The sequence below is a fragment of the Nannospalax galili genome, unplaced genomic scaffold, assembly GCF_000622305.1.
Source record: "Nannospalax galili isolate Female #2095 unplaced genomic scaffold, S.galili_v1.0 scaffold197, whole genome shotgun sequence".
In the NCBI taxonomy this organism is placed as follows: Eukaryota; Metazoa; Chordata; class Mammalia; order Rodentia; family Spalacidae; genus Nannospalax; species Nannospalax galili.
The window spans coordinates 3,430,711-3,447,264 of record NW_008339846.1 but is presented as its reverse complement, the minus strand read 5'-3'; the positions used below and the strand labels follow the sequence as shown (position 1 = coordinate 3,447,264).

General features: G+C 46.1%; 1 protein-coding gene across 2 annotated transcripts in view; it reads right to left on the bottom strand.

The window, feature by feature from the left end:
• Adcy2 (adenylate cyclase 2) overlaps positions 1–16,554 on the bottom strand; it is a 447,994-nt gene that overhangs the window by 7,262 nt on the left and 424,178 nt on the right. For both annotated transcript variants that reach the window (XM_008834578.2, XM_008834577.2), the window contains exons 21-23: positions 15,698–15,844; positions 13,950–14,057; positions 3,100–3,214 (exon numbers count right to left, since the gene is read on the bottom strand). In XM_008834578.2, the coding sequence (XP_008832800.1) occupies positions 3,100–3,214; positions 13,950–14,057; positions 15,698–15,844 (370 nt within the window). The remainder of the gene's footprint in view (positions 1–3,099; positions 3,215–13,949; positions 14,058–15,697; positions 15,845–16,554) is intronic.

Genomic DNA, 16,554 nt, shown 5'->3' with positions numbered 1-16,554 from the left:
CCCAGGAGTCGGAGCACCCAGGAGTCGGAGCACCCAGGAGTCGAGCACCCAGGAGTCGGAGCACCCAGGAGTCGGAGAACCCAGGAGTCAGAGCACCCAGGAGTCGGAGAACCCAGGAGTCAGAGCACCCAGGAGTCGGGTCAAGATGCTGGGCTGTCTCTGCCCTCATCCATCAGCTTTTCTTCTGGCAGTTGCAGACTCCTGCTTGGGCAGCAGCTCCCAGAGAAGGATGAGGCCTGAACTGGTTATCTCAGCTTGGTGCAGGAGTGTGCTTGATTTATGATTCTATAGTTTGGCATGCAGAACATGTTGCTACGAGCGACTCTAGCTCTTACTGGAAGCATTCATTTTTACTGGCAATATTAATCCATGTTCCTACCTGAGAACAGCCATTTGATGGTGTCCTGTACTGAGGTCAAGTAGAGGAGCTACCTCCTAGGGGAGCCTGAGGGCTTGGGTAAAAGGACTCAGAGGTGGGTTAAGCAGTTGGTTAAGCCCCCTTAGGAGCCTGAAGGGCTGACATGAAGGAAAAGTGGAGAGATGTTATTATTCAGTGGTCAGGAGGAAGCAGTCTCAACAAACACAACTTGGGGATGACTATTCACTGTTCACACTGATTTGGGAAATTCTCATATAGACCAATAAAACTACTTTGCCCAAGTCTATCTGTAGCTATGAGCTTCAAACCATATCACCACCATTTTCCTGGGTTCACACTGGTTTGCTGAGTGGTTTGCTTGCTTAATCAGCGGAAAAGGGGAGGTCTGTGGGCTTGGGAGATATAATGGCAGGGTCTTCTGTTCACTCCAATAGAAATATTTGACTGCAATCTCTGGCTCAGGATGGCTTCCCTCCACTGTGCCAGTGGGCAAGCTCAGGAAGTACAGCGGGCCCTGCTGAGGCATCAGCACTGTGCCAGTGGGCAAGCTCAGGAAGTGCAGCGGGCCCTGCTGAGGCATCAGCACTGTGACAGTGGGCAAGCTCAGGAAGTGCAGCGGGCCCTGCTGAGTCATCAGCACTGTGCCAGTGGGCAAGCTCAGAAAGTGCAGTGGGCCCTGCTGAGGCATCAGCACTGTGCAAGTCTCCAGTTAATACTTTGTTTTTACGGAGCATTAGCTATTACAGCTGTGGATTTTCCCGCGGCTTTCCTCCTCTTTTCTGCCCAGCTTCACTGTGGCAGATTCTCTCTCTCCCCTAGCATTTTGCTCCGTGCTCTATATTGGGGTTGGTTGTTTCTTTTCTAAGCCTACAGCTCATGTCTTTGGATAACGCCTGATCTGGAACAGTCCGCTTCCCGCTGCTGCCCTTCTTTGCCCTCCTACGTGACCCTGTGTTGCTACAGCTATCTGGCTACTGTGTTTCAGATTTGTGAAGATGCAGAAAGGTGCTGGGTGTCTCCAGCCCACCGTCTTCTCCTTTCTAACAACACTACTCCACTTGAACCACTTGTGACTGCCACAGAGCCATCTTGCCCCCATGTCACAGTGCAGAGTTTTTGTTCATGGATGTTTGGATAAGGTCAATCTGCCATGCAAAGAGCTTGGTCTTCAGGGAGGTGTTGATGTGGTGAAACCTTTAAGAGGAAGGACTTACCCTCACCAGAGGCCAAATGGGTGGGAGGGACCTGGTCTTGCACTTTCAGCCTCCAAAACTGAGAGCAAAGCAAGTATTTTTTCTTCATGAAGCACCCAGGGATTGTGATAGTAACAGAGGGATATTAGGAAAACTTGAGGACACCATTTCCCAAGGCGTCAAGACATGAAGCTTTGCTCTAGGGCCCAAGGGACATGTTTGACATGGACAGCATGCCTCTCAAGGTAGTGTCCTGGCCCCCTAGCCAGCCTCACTTCTGTTTGGCAGAGTCCAGATAAAGGTTCATATACACAGAGAGGTGATAGAGTACAAAGGACCACCTGCTCAGATACTGACAACCAGCAGCACATGCAGAGAAATGCATCTCATTGCCAGTGGGAGGGTTTTAAAATCCGAGTCACAAGCACAGAGAAGGAAGAAAATGGCTTCAAATATCTACGTTATCTTTTCAAGAAGTTGAAATCTATATGCAAAGAAAAGTTAAAATCCATACAGATGGAACTTGTCATAAGAACTACCCTCCTGTGGACTTTCAGCAGAAGAAAAGTATGTTGCCAAGAAAACCAAAAAATTGTCAAGAAAGTTCTTACAAATCATGAATGCCTGCAACAACCATGCATATATTATGGGGCAGCTGTATGCTGAGTTGATGGCTTCAAATGCTCATTTTTAAAAATAAGAATTGTAAAAAGCAAGTCATCATGAAACATGTTAAATATCAACTTGAAGTTTGCTAAACTTTTCTGAAATCAAGGAATTTTTTTTTTTCCAGTGAACTGAAAGTTATTGTTTTTTTTTTTTAAAGATTAAAGATTTCCATCAGATTGAAGAAAATCTGAACAGCTCACTGGGACACACATTTTGTGTTCTTGAAGGCTGCAGCTCTATGAATGTATGATTAGATTTCAGTAATTTTAATATGCATTTTGTTGTTGTGCCTTTTGAGATAGAGCCTTATGTACCCCAGACTGTCCTATGTAGTCTACAACGGGCTTGAACCCTTATCTTCCCGCCTCTGACCCTCCCCAGTGCTGGGATTTCCAGAATGTGCCACTACCCTGATTAAGATGTACCATTAAATTACATCTTTTATCTCTGAAGTCTGATTGAATGCTAGTTGATGGCAGGTCATTGGTACCTATATTAATAGAACAGCTTTCAATCCATAAGATACATATAGCCAGCAATTCTGTGCCAGGGAGACACGACCTTGGCTGGCCAGATGGGGGTCTGGGGACTAAATGCAGCTCAATGACTGCTTGGTCAGTCCCGTGCCAGCCCCTTGAGTCCAGCCAAAGGTGTGTTTCTTTCTAATTTGCACAGAAGCGCCTCTGAGGCTCACAGCTTCCTTTTGCCCTTCCATCTGCAGCCCAGCCCTGGTCCCTGAAAGATGCCTTTGTAACTGCTCCACTTCAACATCACCAGGGTCCTCAGTGATTCCGGGGCTTCATCCCTTATCCCACGTCTTTGCTACTGCGCACACACAGGTCACTTTGCACAACATACCCACGCGCAGTTTGAAGTCATTGAAGGAGTGCTTATTGATGGCATCCAATTTGGCCACCAGGGCAAATGCAAACTCCACCATGGTTCCTATGTGCATGTACTGACGTTCAGGCTCCTAGAAGAGAGCAAAGGCATCCAGACGGGTTAGAGCCACAGAATGAAAACATGTGTTAGTCATGAGTCAGCCCAAATGGAAGGCTCACACCTTCATAAGACATCGCGGAAGAATTAAATCTCATCTCGAGGAAGCATTTTATCCCAGTCCATTGTCGGTGCCAAAGCGTACTATAAGTCTCTAGAAGACATCAGCTCCAGTGTCCCAAGCACCTTCTGCAGAAAATGTCACACAGCTCGGGCATGCAGCTCATATCTCCTGTCTGCACTGTTTTACCTAGAAGGCACTAGTAGCAGCCAGCTTTGAGAAGAGCTGGCTCACTGTTCTATGACCTCCTCGCCCAGTCTTGATCCTTATTTGTGAGACTCTGGCTCAGTCAGGGGTCACTTCCTCCTTGTCTCCCTGGATTCCAGCTGGGATTGACAGTGGTCACTCCATGGAAGATCAGAGGACAGGAGGAGCTCTCTCCTCTTCCCTACACTGCAGTCCCTCTTTGAAAGAGGTCGGCTCCCACCATTAGGAGTAAGTCCGCCATTTCCTGACGGCAGCTGTCTACCCACTGCAGCTCCTTCTGGTCTAGAAGCACTCTCCCCCCTTTTGCCTATTCATGACTTGAGGGGAGCATGCTATGGGCTGAGTAATGACCCCAAGTCTTATGTGGGAGATCTAATAGCAGTCCCTCAGAATGTGACTACTTAAGCTTGGAAGTAAGTCTTTAAAGAGGTCATTTAATGAGGTCACTGGGCTGGTCCCTAATCCAACACCATGAATGTCCTTGTAAGAGCAGATCAAGGTCAGATGCACAGAGGGACAGCCATGTGAGGATACAGGAAGAGGCCACTATCCACAAGCCGAATACAGAGGCCTCAGGAGAAACCAGAACTGTAAGACAGTGCGTGGAGCCACCCAGTGTGTGATCTTTTTGCTCCTAGCCCTTGCAAACCAATATAGAAGGAATCCATTGCCCTGTCTTGTTCACCCCATTACTTGTTCTGTGAAGAGGAGAGAGTAATAGAGCCAAAGGAGGTATGTGTAAAGTTTCCAGTGGGGTTAAGTGAGAATTCTGTGCATAATTAGTATTTACAGTTAGCATTCCTGTTGCTAATTTACAGTTGTCATTAATTTGTCACACTCATTATATTTATATTTATTTTTAAAGTTCACCTTTTGTTAAGTTCTGTTTTGGGTTCTGTTTTAAAAACATTCTCTATTATACATACATGACTCATACAATATATTAATTCACATGCTCTGAACTTTCTTGCTCTTGCAATATTTAATGATTAGGTACCACAAATAGTGTCAGAAGCAGGCTGTGCTTCAGAAGGGTCAGCTGCTCAGCTTCCAGGCTGAGCTGAAAAGCAGCCTTACCCTGCTGGGCATTTGTGGCCTGGGAGGGGCCACATCTATTTTAGCTCTGAATCAGAGCTTGAGAGACTTGTATTACTTGCTAGTTAATGAGCTCCCCCAGGGAAGAGATTGTGCTCCATTAATATATGTCCCCACCAGAGAATAGTCTATGACATTGGAGGAGAAACTCTTCATAAAGATTAAGTGACTTCATTTAGGTGGGTGGGGTATAATCAAGAGCAGGTGGCCAGGAAGTGGTAGAGCAAGAACAGTTCAGGGTCTGATAGACAGTGGAAGCTTGATGCATGTCTGGGGAAGGCATGTCTAGGAAGATTAGTAATGTGTCCACTGAAGTGGGGTGGCTCCAGGGAGCACAGGAATCTACCTCAGAGGGTTGGCTCTGGGACATATCCTCAGTTGGGATACGAAGAGGTGATGAACACAGGAATATTGGGACACAGAGGAGTCGTCAGTTCGTAACAGAGGAATATGCTGAGAGGAAGCAAGGCCAGCAGAACATGAGCTTCTGTGTCTGAGACACATACTTGGTTCTGTTTGGTTCCAGGGGGATCTCAATCAGAGATGGAGAAAGATCTAGGGACAAACACAATGATCTAACTGATGCTCTGTCATGTATATTATGTTGGTAAATTGTCATGTGCTGTCTGAGCTCACCAAGAAGCTGCGTGTGGAAGCAAGGTGGGCACCCCCACTTCAGACTCAAACATGTTTATGTCAAATGTCCTCCAAAGCCCCCTGTCCTGGGGGACAGGCTGTGGCAGGCTGCTCCCACAGCTCTCTAACAGGGTGAGGGAAAAACAGCAAGCACATTAAAGACACTGTGTCCTTGAGAACAGCCAGAAGGTAAATTATTCCCAGCCAAAGTGACTATTGTTTAACCCCTACTATAAAAATGTTTGCATTGTGAAGGAGGGGACAGGAACTCGCCCCTGGGGACACTGCTCCGCACTGCAGTTGACTGTCTTACCCCCCACCCCCCATTGATTTCTGCTGGGAGGCTATAAGCCACCTTTCTGTTATCCTCTTACTTGGAAGGCCCCCCGAGGGGCCACTCCGCTCCTCCCAGGCCTCACTCAATCAGGAACTCCTGCTAATGGAGCTTTCCCAGTGATTTCCACTAGACGTCTGTAAGGCCTTGATTTGAAGGTGTTCTGTCATCTATCTGCTGATTCTGCTGCTGTTTATTATTTACTTCTTCTTGCTACGTACTTAATGAACTCACTCATTCAAAACCCAAAGCACAACAACCATAGTAGGTCATTCTCTAGGCTGTACAGAACATGGACTTGAGCCTGTTCTAAGGAGGGGAAAGAAGAAAACCAATTCTTGGGGTTCTATAGGAGTGAGGGAGCAAGAGACAGAGACAATGGAAATAAACCACACGTTCAAAATGAGAGTGAGGTGGAGAAAACCAAGGAGCCGGCAGGAACAGGACAGGAACACAAGGTTAGTCATAGAACATGCACAGCAGTTCAATATGGAAAACAGAGAGGGGCCGCAGTAAAACAGGCACTCACCTTGGCTCTACTGACATTTAGGCTAAATAATTTCTTGTTCTGGGGATGCCTTGAGCATCACACTGCATTTTTCTCTACTGCTGCCTTTACCCATGGGTGCTAATGTCACTTTCCATGTCTAGTTTAAATGACCAAAAATGTCACTTGACATTGACAAATGCTCTAAGTCAAGAACCACTGCATCAAATAATATAAACTTGAATGGACAAGAGGGATTAAGTTTCTCATTAACAGAGAAAGAGTTCATTCTTTCCTTGACTGAATATCATTCTAGAAAAAAAACAAGCCAACAAAATGGCACAATTGCCTTAAATTCTTATAAAAAATTCACGAGTGGAAAAATGAAAGATGTCTGTTGGACCTAGGAAGGAGCTGGTCAGGTAACCTTGGTGCAAATGCAGCACCACTTGTATTAGCCATCGTTACTGTTGGGTGTGTTCGGTGTGTTTGGGGGTATACATGTGGAGGCCAGACAACAATTTCCTGCAGCTGATTCTCTCCTTCCACCTTAAGAACATTCCAGGAATCGGATTCATGACACCGGGCTTGAACAGCAAGCACCTTCACCTGCTGAGCCACCTTTCCGGCCCACAGTGCCATTCTTCAAGAACAACGAGGCTTTGCACCAAAACTTGCTAATACATTTTTGTCTCCACAGATTATGAGGAACAAGGGATTCCAGGCTTGTCCATTCAGGTGGAACACGTCTTGCCTCTGAACAGAAAGCAATACATAACTAAATCAACAAGCACAATCTCATGCAGCAAAATCAAAACTGTCTACTGAGGAGGATACATTTGCTATGGGAGAAATGGTTTCATTTCCTGCTAAACTAAGGCACATGCCCCATTCCCTGACTCATTATCCACTCCAGTAAGCCTTCGTGCAGTGGGTTGAAATTGGAGGTTTTAAGTGACCTCACTAGTAAGGCAAGATTGAGCTCTGGGAGGACGGTTTAAATGCGCTGTCAATAGCTCGCATGGGCTCAGTAACTGTTATGTGCAGGCTGGGGAAGAGCTCACTTCCTTTTGAAAGGTCCTTATCACTGAGCTCTTGACAAATACTTGACGGCGGTATGAAGCAGTTATCTCTCCCATGACCTAAATAATTTCTGCCAGTTATCTTCAAACACTGAACTAATGTCCAGCAGCTCAGAGGCAACTTATTTTATGCTGGCTGGTTTGGAAATTTCACTAACAGGGAACACTGCTTAAAGTAGAGCCAAGTTTACAGAGATTTTTAAAATCCAGGTAATTATTTGATAACATTTAGCCCCAAATTAAGATGGCCCTCCTTTTTCGCAACACATCAATCACCTGCTATGTGACTATGCTCTGTGGTAGAACTTTCTGGTGTTTGGATTCCCTGCTTGGTGTCGCAGAGACTCAGGGTGTTATCTAAGCAGTCATTTCTACTTGGTGTTCCCAGAACCTCTAACCATGACTCTCAGGTCTCTGCAGGGTCATCAGACCTGCTCAGGTAAGCAGAAAGGCTGCATGCCGCTATCGATCCTCAGTTCACTCAGGACAAGGAGCTCCAAGAATGTTGCCAGAGTCAGACAAAAGCAGGCTCCGCCCCGGTCTGCAGTCACGGCTGTGTGATTTTTAGATGATGCACTTCACTTCCCTGGGCTTCGGTTTCCTCAAAACCAACCACCTCACAGGGTTGCAGTTAAGACAAGGAACTGAAACAGGCGATGCACTCAGCCTGCATCCCTAGAACTCGGGGTTTATCTAGTAGTTTCCTTAGCCATAGTGCGGAGGAGCCCATCCCCCCAGCGGATGAAAGCAGCATCTGAGAGGGTCACAGAGGTCTAAGCTTTCCACTTGAAATACACAACGTGATGGTTAACTCTGTTAACTTGACATGACCTTCAGTCACCTGGGAAGGAAGTCACAATGAGGGACTGTGTAGCTGAGGTGGGTCTGTGGGCCTGTCTGTGGGAGGCTGTCTTGATGAGTGGGCAGACCTCCCCTCTGTGGGTGGTACCATTCCCTGAGCAGGAGATCCTGGAACATATGAGAGTGGAACCATGAGATGAACAGCAGCATGGATACATTCACTCATTGCTCTCTCTGCTCTGGTCTGTGGATGTGAGGTGACCAGCTTGTTCAGGCTCCTGCTGCCTCACCCCAACCCCTGGGATGGAGCCAAACAAATCTTTTCGACTTCTGTCACAGTGTTGTATCACAGCAACAGGGAGTAAAAGGAAGACGAGCTGTGTTAAAGAAATGAAGGTTTATTCTGGCTCACGGTTGCGGCGGGTCATTCATTCCATAGTTACTTGACCTTGTTCCTTCTGGGTCTGTTGCTAGGCAGCACACAATGGAGGGATGGACCATAACCTCGTGGTGACTGGGAAGTGAAGACTGAGGAAGGTGCTGAGATCCTAACATCTCCTTCAAGGGCACTCCTCCAACGACCTAACTTCTTTCCTCCTAAAGGTTCTGCCCCTCACCAGTATGGCCACAGGCTGAGACCAAGCCATTAGCAGATGACATTTGAGGATACTCATCTGAAACCCTGACGGTAGGGAGGGAACTTCCCTGGGGCCCCACTTAGCACACTGTCCCTCTTTCTACACAGGGAACATCTCACACTCTCAAATGACACTGACAGTGACCCAAGTACCACTTCAAGAGCCTTTCGGGTATATGCAGCAAAAGGGCCAGCTTATTTTTCTTCTGTTTTCAGTTTTCTGTTGACAACATGGAAGCTGAGAGGCATTTCTGCCTGCAGATGCCCACCATGAAAGCTTTGGTGTTTGTTCAAGTATAAACAGCCTTAGACCTCATTTCAGGACAGTGATGCTGCTCTCTGTTCTTACGAATAAAGGGAAGCTGGGTACTGGTTGCAGTAGGCAGTTCAGTTTCTGCAACCTGACAGTTGGAGATCTGAGAGGACTCCGGGCTGCTGCCTCTGACCCGCCACCCGAACCCTGCTGACATTCTGTGTACTCTCTATGCCTCATATCGGAACGGCTGCACACAGTCTTTATTGCTACACTTTAATCTCAACAGTGGTCGTCAACAAAGACCCTGGACAGGCAAAATTGCGACAAGAAATGAGCTGTTGGATAACCAACATGTGTGCCCGATCTCTGGCAGCCAGGCTGGTGGCTCCTCACTTGGGCCCTCAGGGAATGATGGGGGGGAGTGTCTCCTGACCATTTGTGGTGGCTTGAATGAGAATGTCTCCCATAGACTCCATGTTTTTGAGCATTTTGTCCCCAGCTGGTGACACTGTTTTGGGAGGTCTTAGAAGGTGTGGCCATGCTGAAGGAAGCATGTCACTGGGGTGGGCTATGAGAGTTCTTAAATCTTGCCAGATTTCCAGTTGCTTTCTCCTTCCTGTGCCTGCGTGATGATGTGAGAGCTTAGCTTCTGCTCCGCCTCCAGCCATCTCTGCCACTGTGAGTCCACACCATGATGGACTCTAATTCCCCTGGAACCATACGCTAAATAAACTCTTCCTTCTATAAGTTGTTATGGTCGGTGTTTCTATCACAGCAACAGAAAAGTAACTGATATGCCATTGCCCTGCCAGCCAGCTTGAATCACTGATGCCCTGGGTGACTGCATGCTGAACACTCAGGTAGCTCATGTGGAGCCTGGCCCTGACTTGAGCTGGTGGTAGAGGGGTAGAATAAGAGGAGATGTGAGCCTTCCTCGCTGTGGTATCTCAGTGGCTACCCAGCAGGAGCTGGATGAAGCTGGAGGTCCATTTGTAGACTACTAACCACCCTTAACCAAGCCTCAATGCCAACCTTGCTGCTTGGTTTGTTGACATATGGTGAGTAAAGAAACTTGTTTTAAACAACATTCAAATGACATTTTAAAATAAGAATAAAATAATTAAAAAGAGGCTCTCATCACAAATGTTTTCAAAAGCATTAACCGGCATCATCTTCAGACCTTGATGAAAAATGGAATCCCCTACCTCTTCTGCTTCTTTGTTCTGTCCCTCCCCCAGACTTATTCCAGTCCTGGACATTGCTTCCTTTTAAAGTGTTGTTGGCAAGGAATGTTAAGCTATTTGCGATTATGAATCGAGGCCAGAAGCATAGCTTATTACAATAGGACAGGATTAAATGAAAGTTTTCTTTCCTGTACATTGGCTTTCACTTAAGTCCCTAGTACAATTGGTTGGGGAAAGACCAGAACTAGTCAAGTAATTGCTGTGGCCGGTGATGATCGTGAAGATCACTGACTGGGGATAAAGCAGGGGCTTCCGTGGCAGTGGGGCCTTCAGAGCCCATCAAAGGCCAAGCATGGAAGGCCATGCAGAGTGGCAGAGTGCTAGGCACGGGAATTTGGACTGAGATAAACTGCGTAGGGCACACTGAGGCTATGGGGAGCAGCTGCTCCTGTTCTGGCTACACACCGGCATTGTGGGAATGATCACTCTTCAGTGAAATGGCCTTTCCAAAAGTGACACTCCACAAGTCAGGAAAATTAGACCTGTAACACCAGTTTCCCATCATGGGCTGAGGTCTAAAACCCATGGAAAGGCATCAACTGGGGTTGCAAGGATGGGACATGGAAGAGACTGAGGTCATGAGGGCAAAAGAAAGGGCCATTGAGGTGGGCGAGCTCCAAGTTTGCAGCCCCTGCGGGACTCAGTCAGGGAACATTTGGTCATGAGGGCATGTGCCAGGGAATGATGGGAGCAGGTTAGAATGCACGTCTGTTCTTAGCACAGCACTTCCTTACTTGACAAATGCCTGCTTCTCTTAAAAACAGTAATCAGCTCTTAAAGGCAATACAGTCTTTCATCTACAGTCTTGGTGCTTAAAATCAGAATTCACTGTTCCATTTAAAAAGCACAAAGGAAAGCAGAGCAGAGGCTGGCCCTGCGCACTGGTCCCCACCAAGGGCTGACAGATGCCTCTGCTTTTAATTTATGGTGAGATAAGGATGTTGTTCCTACAAACAGAAAATGCCAAGGCAATTATAAATAATAGCAAAATTCTAAACGGCTACAATTCAGATAATTTTGCCCCTTTGGGGTTATAAGAAAATCCCATAGTCCTTGGAATATCCTACATATTTTACAAATTGAATGTCTGGTTGTCAAGGTAAATATTTTTAAAATAAACATACCTGTTTATAACTTTAGAAACAAAGTCTTCAGCACATTTCAGGGAAGTGACATTCATTTTTAAGAAAAATTATATTAGTATTACCATTTATAAAGCATGCTATTTTACTTCATAAAATGAAATGACATTTCCTTTTCAGAAAGCCTTCTCTGCATTTATGGATGACCTTGCCAAGATTCTAATTAAAAGTTGTAATCACAGACGACTTGTATTGAGTAGAAATTTCCTGCTTGGGTACAATAGCATACAATATTTCATTTAAGCCCCAAAATTTCTTATCTCCATTCTACCAAAGAGGATAGTGGTATTATATAAACAGTCTAAACCACCACTTGATTATCACTATTAGCATTTTTATTGCCCATGAAGACCATGGGGTCTATTAAATATTTTGAATAGTAAATGCCCTCTTCCCAACAGCCTTATAAAAAGGGATGATTATCAATTCATGGGCACAGAAACAGATGCGGGAACCTTAGCGTGACAAGTGGGCTCACTTGAAAGTCATATCTTCGTGTCCACCTGGAAAACTGTTGCTGATGAACTGTAGTGACTAGGCATGAAGTCCGCATTCAGGAATAAAAAGCCAAGTTCTGGGTAGAGTTCACAAGGACAGAGAGATGGGGTTCTAGACACAGAGTGAGTTGCTAAGGCAAAGATGGAAGTAGCCATGCCTGTGGGGGTTACCAGCCTGCCCTGGCCATGAACATGACAGACAGGGAGTGCTGGGAAAGGGCAGGGAAGGAGTGGAGGTAAGGTATGTTAGAGGACCATGCAGAGTTCGAGACAGACAGACAAGGGCCCTGAGAGTCTCCCTCCCTTGGGCACTGTCCCTACGGCTCCTGTCCTCTTTACAACCTTGGTGAAGCTATGTGACTGCTTCCTGACAGCTTCCCTGTTTGTGGGCTGGTCCAGGGTCTCTTTAAAATCCTGTGTCTCTTAAGTTTGTTGCAGATGTTCAGGACTACTATGGTTTGACGAGGTGTGTTTGAGGGTCAGGACGACAAGTGGGAGGATGGTCAGTTTTCTCAACTTGATTGGATTAAGAAGCACCCAGATTTGTAAACATACCTCATCTTGTGAATGAGGGCACTTACAGAGAGAACCAACTACAGGGAAACTCAGTTCTCCCTCAGAAAAACTAAGAAAGTGCAGAAGTTATCCTGAATGGTTTCTGGTCTATTCCCAGCAGAGTCCTTGTTCCTGTCCCTCTGCCTGCCTGCCTGCCTGTCTGTCTGTCTGTTGCTGTCGCTCTTTCATCCCTTTCTCCATCTCTTTCCTGTGTTTTCTATACCAGTAAAGATATAATAAGAGAAAGCAGGTATCTGCAAGCCAGAAGAAAGTCCTCAGCAGATACACAGCACCTCCATCTTGTATTTCCCGGCCACTATGCCAACTAGAAGATAAGTGAGCGTCCAGTTGTATCAGGCTGTGAGGACAGATATGTTCTGACATTGCTATGCTGAGCAACTTGGAGCCTGTGGCAAAGGAAAAATGCCCGTCTATACATTAGAATTTTCACATTACATTTTCAGTAGCTAAGCTTTACCAGAACATTAAAGGCATTCAAAATGTTTGCTTCCATTAAAATCAGAAAAGTAAAATTATAATGAGTTCTGTTCTGTTTATTGATGAGATACTTAAATTTAAAGAACATTGCATCCTGAAACCTCCATTCTACATTTTCAGTCACTTTTCAAAACTTTAGTGTTATGCAGACAAAAACCCAGCCATTAAAAATATGCAAGACTGTGCTAGGGCTACAAGGTTGTTCTTTTGCCTTGGGCTCGAAGCTGGCTTGGGAGGTTACTACTGGGACTCCAAGAATACTTTTCTTATATTGCTTTTTTCCCCTCTTCTTTTCCTATAGGTAAATTAATACAACCATTAAAACAATTCTCTGAAAGCAATCAACTGAAGATGAGGACAGGGGACCCTTCTACTCAGAATAACCTGGAAATTACCTCATGGGTCAGACCTCCCCTTCCTATTCTTTACACAAAAAACATTAGGAGCGGAAGCAGACCTCCCCATCGTTTCCGGAGGATCACTGTGTCTAGGCCCCTGCCGTGTCTCACTTCTTCAAAGAGTGGTATGGGCAAACTGAGAATGTAGGGCTCAGCCCTTCCCCTCGTTGGCTTCATCTGCCTTCAGGAACCTGTGTTCCGGTGAATCCTGTTCCTCTGTGTATTACCAAGCAGAGGGCAGCCTGTACACAAAGCTGTTCTGAGTCCCATTCAGGATGTCTTCTGTCCTGAATGGGTGGGTGTCTTGCTTAGTGACCCTCTTCTGTCAACCCAATGTGTTACACAAGAATGTCTACACAAACACAGAGGCAAAACACTCCAGGAGAAAAATCTCAAACCCTCTGATGAAAATACATAAGTGTGCGCCTTTATAAGCAAATTCCCATGTGGTAAACATGGGTTTTGACTCCACAGAGTTTAAAACAAAAGGCAAAGATTGACCCATAATGAGTTCCTTCTAGACAAGCAACTTTCACCCTCTATTTTATTGGTATCCTATTTATCTGGTATCCAAAAATGACTAACTTTTTCTCCTCTTTGGAAGCAGGAGTCCACAAAACTCTGAGAAGTCTCTAGAACTCCCTGTTTTTATCACAGGACCACAAACACTGAACTTCAGACAGTACACACAGTAGAGTTTTTGCATCCCATCATGGCTATTTGGGTCACGGATGACCCATGGACAGAGGTGTGCTCTGTTAGGTGGCTGACATACCTACCTGGGTGTGCTCCTGGCTGGGTACGGCACTAAGACCCGTGGCTGCCATGTACGTGCTACCGATGGTCTTGATCTTTTCAACACCACTGAACTTCGGCTTGGAGAGCAGCTGCAGAGCAACAACAATCACTGTTACTCAGCCAGGCCCTGGCCTGAAGCCACAAACCCAACATTCTGGAACTGGAGTGCACACTAAAGTGAAGATGACTCGTTTCAGCCACTGTCACCGCCCTCCTGCCCTGAGCTCACGGGGAAAGAACACTTCATGCATTTCATAGAGTGTGACCTTGGAGAGGAAGACAACATAATGATGTGCTTTGGAGCCACACCAGTTGCCTGTCAAATTTAGGGAAAGAAGCACAGTAAATTACAATTCAAGTGACAATGGCCATAAATAACATCCAAATGTTTGAAAGTCATCAATACGATATCATGGTTCAGTGCGTAAGGTCCCCCCTGCAAGGTGAACAGCGATTAGTGTTCAGGATAGGTTTTACTGTCGGAGTGCTTGACATGGGGAGGAGGATCTTCCCCTCCCACCAGCCCCAAACTTAACATTTCCAGCTCAGTGTCAGTTACTATCTCTTGCACTGACCCTCCCCAAGCCCACAGCCTTGGGGGGTGATGGTGGGACGGTAACAACAAAGCTGTGCAGAAGAGCAGGGATGGGATGGGCTCTGGACGGTCTATGTATCTGTTCAAGAGGGCAGGGCTCCCATGAATAGCACCAACCAATGACAAGGGACATTTTCTTGCTACTTTCTGGAACTCTGGCGGTCCAGGATTCATGTCAAGGAACTTAAGTCATGAGCAAATCCCTGATCAAGTATCACACAGTCACTCTCACTCACCTATCATTCCTGGGGAGCTTTGCTGCAGGGGGGGCGGAGTCTAACATGCTACGTGCACTATGCACATGGTGTCAGAAGTCACTGATTGTCATGATGTCCCATGCATATCCTGAGGGAAACTCATGGTGAGAAGGGAGGTGTGTGTGTGTGGGGGGACACACAGGTCCCACCAGATATTGGGAACCAGGTGGTGCCAAAACCATGGTGCTACGAATTTCCTAATTTATCTCAGCTCTCCATGAATCAGGATGAACATATGCTCAAAGATGACAGATTCCCTCTATTTTGCATAATACTGATAAGAACAGTGTGGCTGCAGTAGTCTTGAGACCCCAGGTGTGGGTTTTTTCTTAGCAGAAAATAAGGCATATTATTCTTTGGTAGACAGAATATTAAAAGTTGAAAAATGACACTTATTTCAAAGTCTAAAATAAACGCCTTATCCCTTCTGAAAAAATGATCTATTACCCACATTTGTCAACAATAAGGTATGTCAGTCATACATACTCAGTTTGTTGTCTGCCAGAGACCTTGAAATATGCACAGCCATTCTAACCATCTATAATAAATAGATTCATTATATTTTAATATACAAATATTTGGGAAAACATTTTCCCTGAGGTTAAGCCTTTCTAGAAAATTTACTAATGCATTAGATGTAGATTTTGGAAGCTGTCGCCTGAAGTCCTATCAGTCTCAAAAATAAAATGTTATCTGTCTCCTCCAAATTATCCAGTGACCTAGATACAGTGTATGGCTTGAACTCAAACTACCAGAAATTAGGTCAAAGGGCAAGTCTGAAGATACATCACTATCCTGGACTGATTTTGAGTGTGTAAGAATCACACATTACGGGGCTGGGCCATCCATATAATTCAGGGGGAGTCTTAGTACTTACATCATCAAAGTCAGCGATGATCTCATTCAGGAGCCGAAGGCATTCCAAGCCTTCCTTGTTCACATCTGATTCTGTGTAGAATTCCTTGAAATCAGGAATAGAGGCGAACATGACGCAGACACAGTCGTAGGACTGGTGGTACAGCTCCTGCCCAGAACAGCAGAGGATGAGCACAGGTTGACCTTCACGGCCCCTCAGATACACGGGGCTTGTAGAGAAACCACTCACAAGCTCCAGTGAACTGCCACAAGTCCAGCCCTGGGCCCTTTCACACACTGACACTTAGATAGGTAAAACCTTTGAAGAGCAAATGCAAGCCCCCTCGACACCCTCCATGAGGAGGAGTCCGTGAATTAGTTCTCGGTCATCTCTACCTCAGACAATTATAAACTATCAGAGGCTGATGATATAAACTATGAGGACATTTTATCAGATTAAGATAAAATGCCCTTCAGACAATTGAAGGGGAACAAAATCATCCTCCAAACAACTGCATTATGCTAAAATAGCTTGTTTTGGCCCCATTCTTTGGATGCCAGTCTATTATGGGCATGCGGGTTTCGCGGAGCACCAGCTGCTGGGCGTGGCGCCGGTCTTCCACACGTCGCTGGAGTGCGGCAGGTCCCGCGGGCCGTGTCTGCTGTTCGGGTCCCTGGCTCTCTGCCGCTGGGGTGCGTGGGTTTCTCGCACCAAGTTTGAGACCCGTTGGCCACCAGGTCACGAGGAGAAGTGCGAGAAACAGCAAAAGCAGGGTCTCCATGAGTCGTAGTTTACGAAGAGATAGCCCTCTCCGGGAAGACTGGATCATAGGCAGTAAGACACAGAACTTAGCTCAGTCAGACTCAGTGGTACAGCTC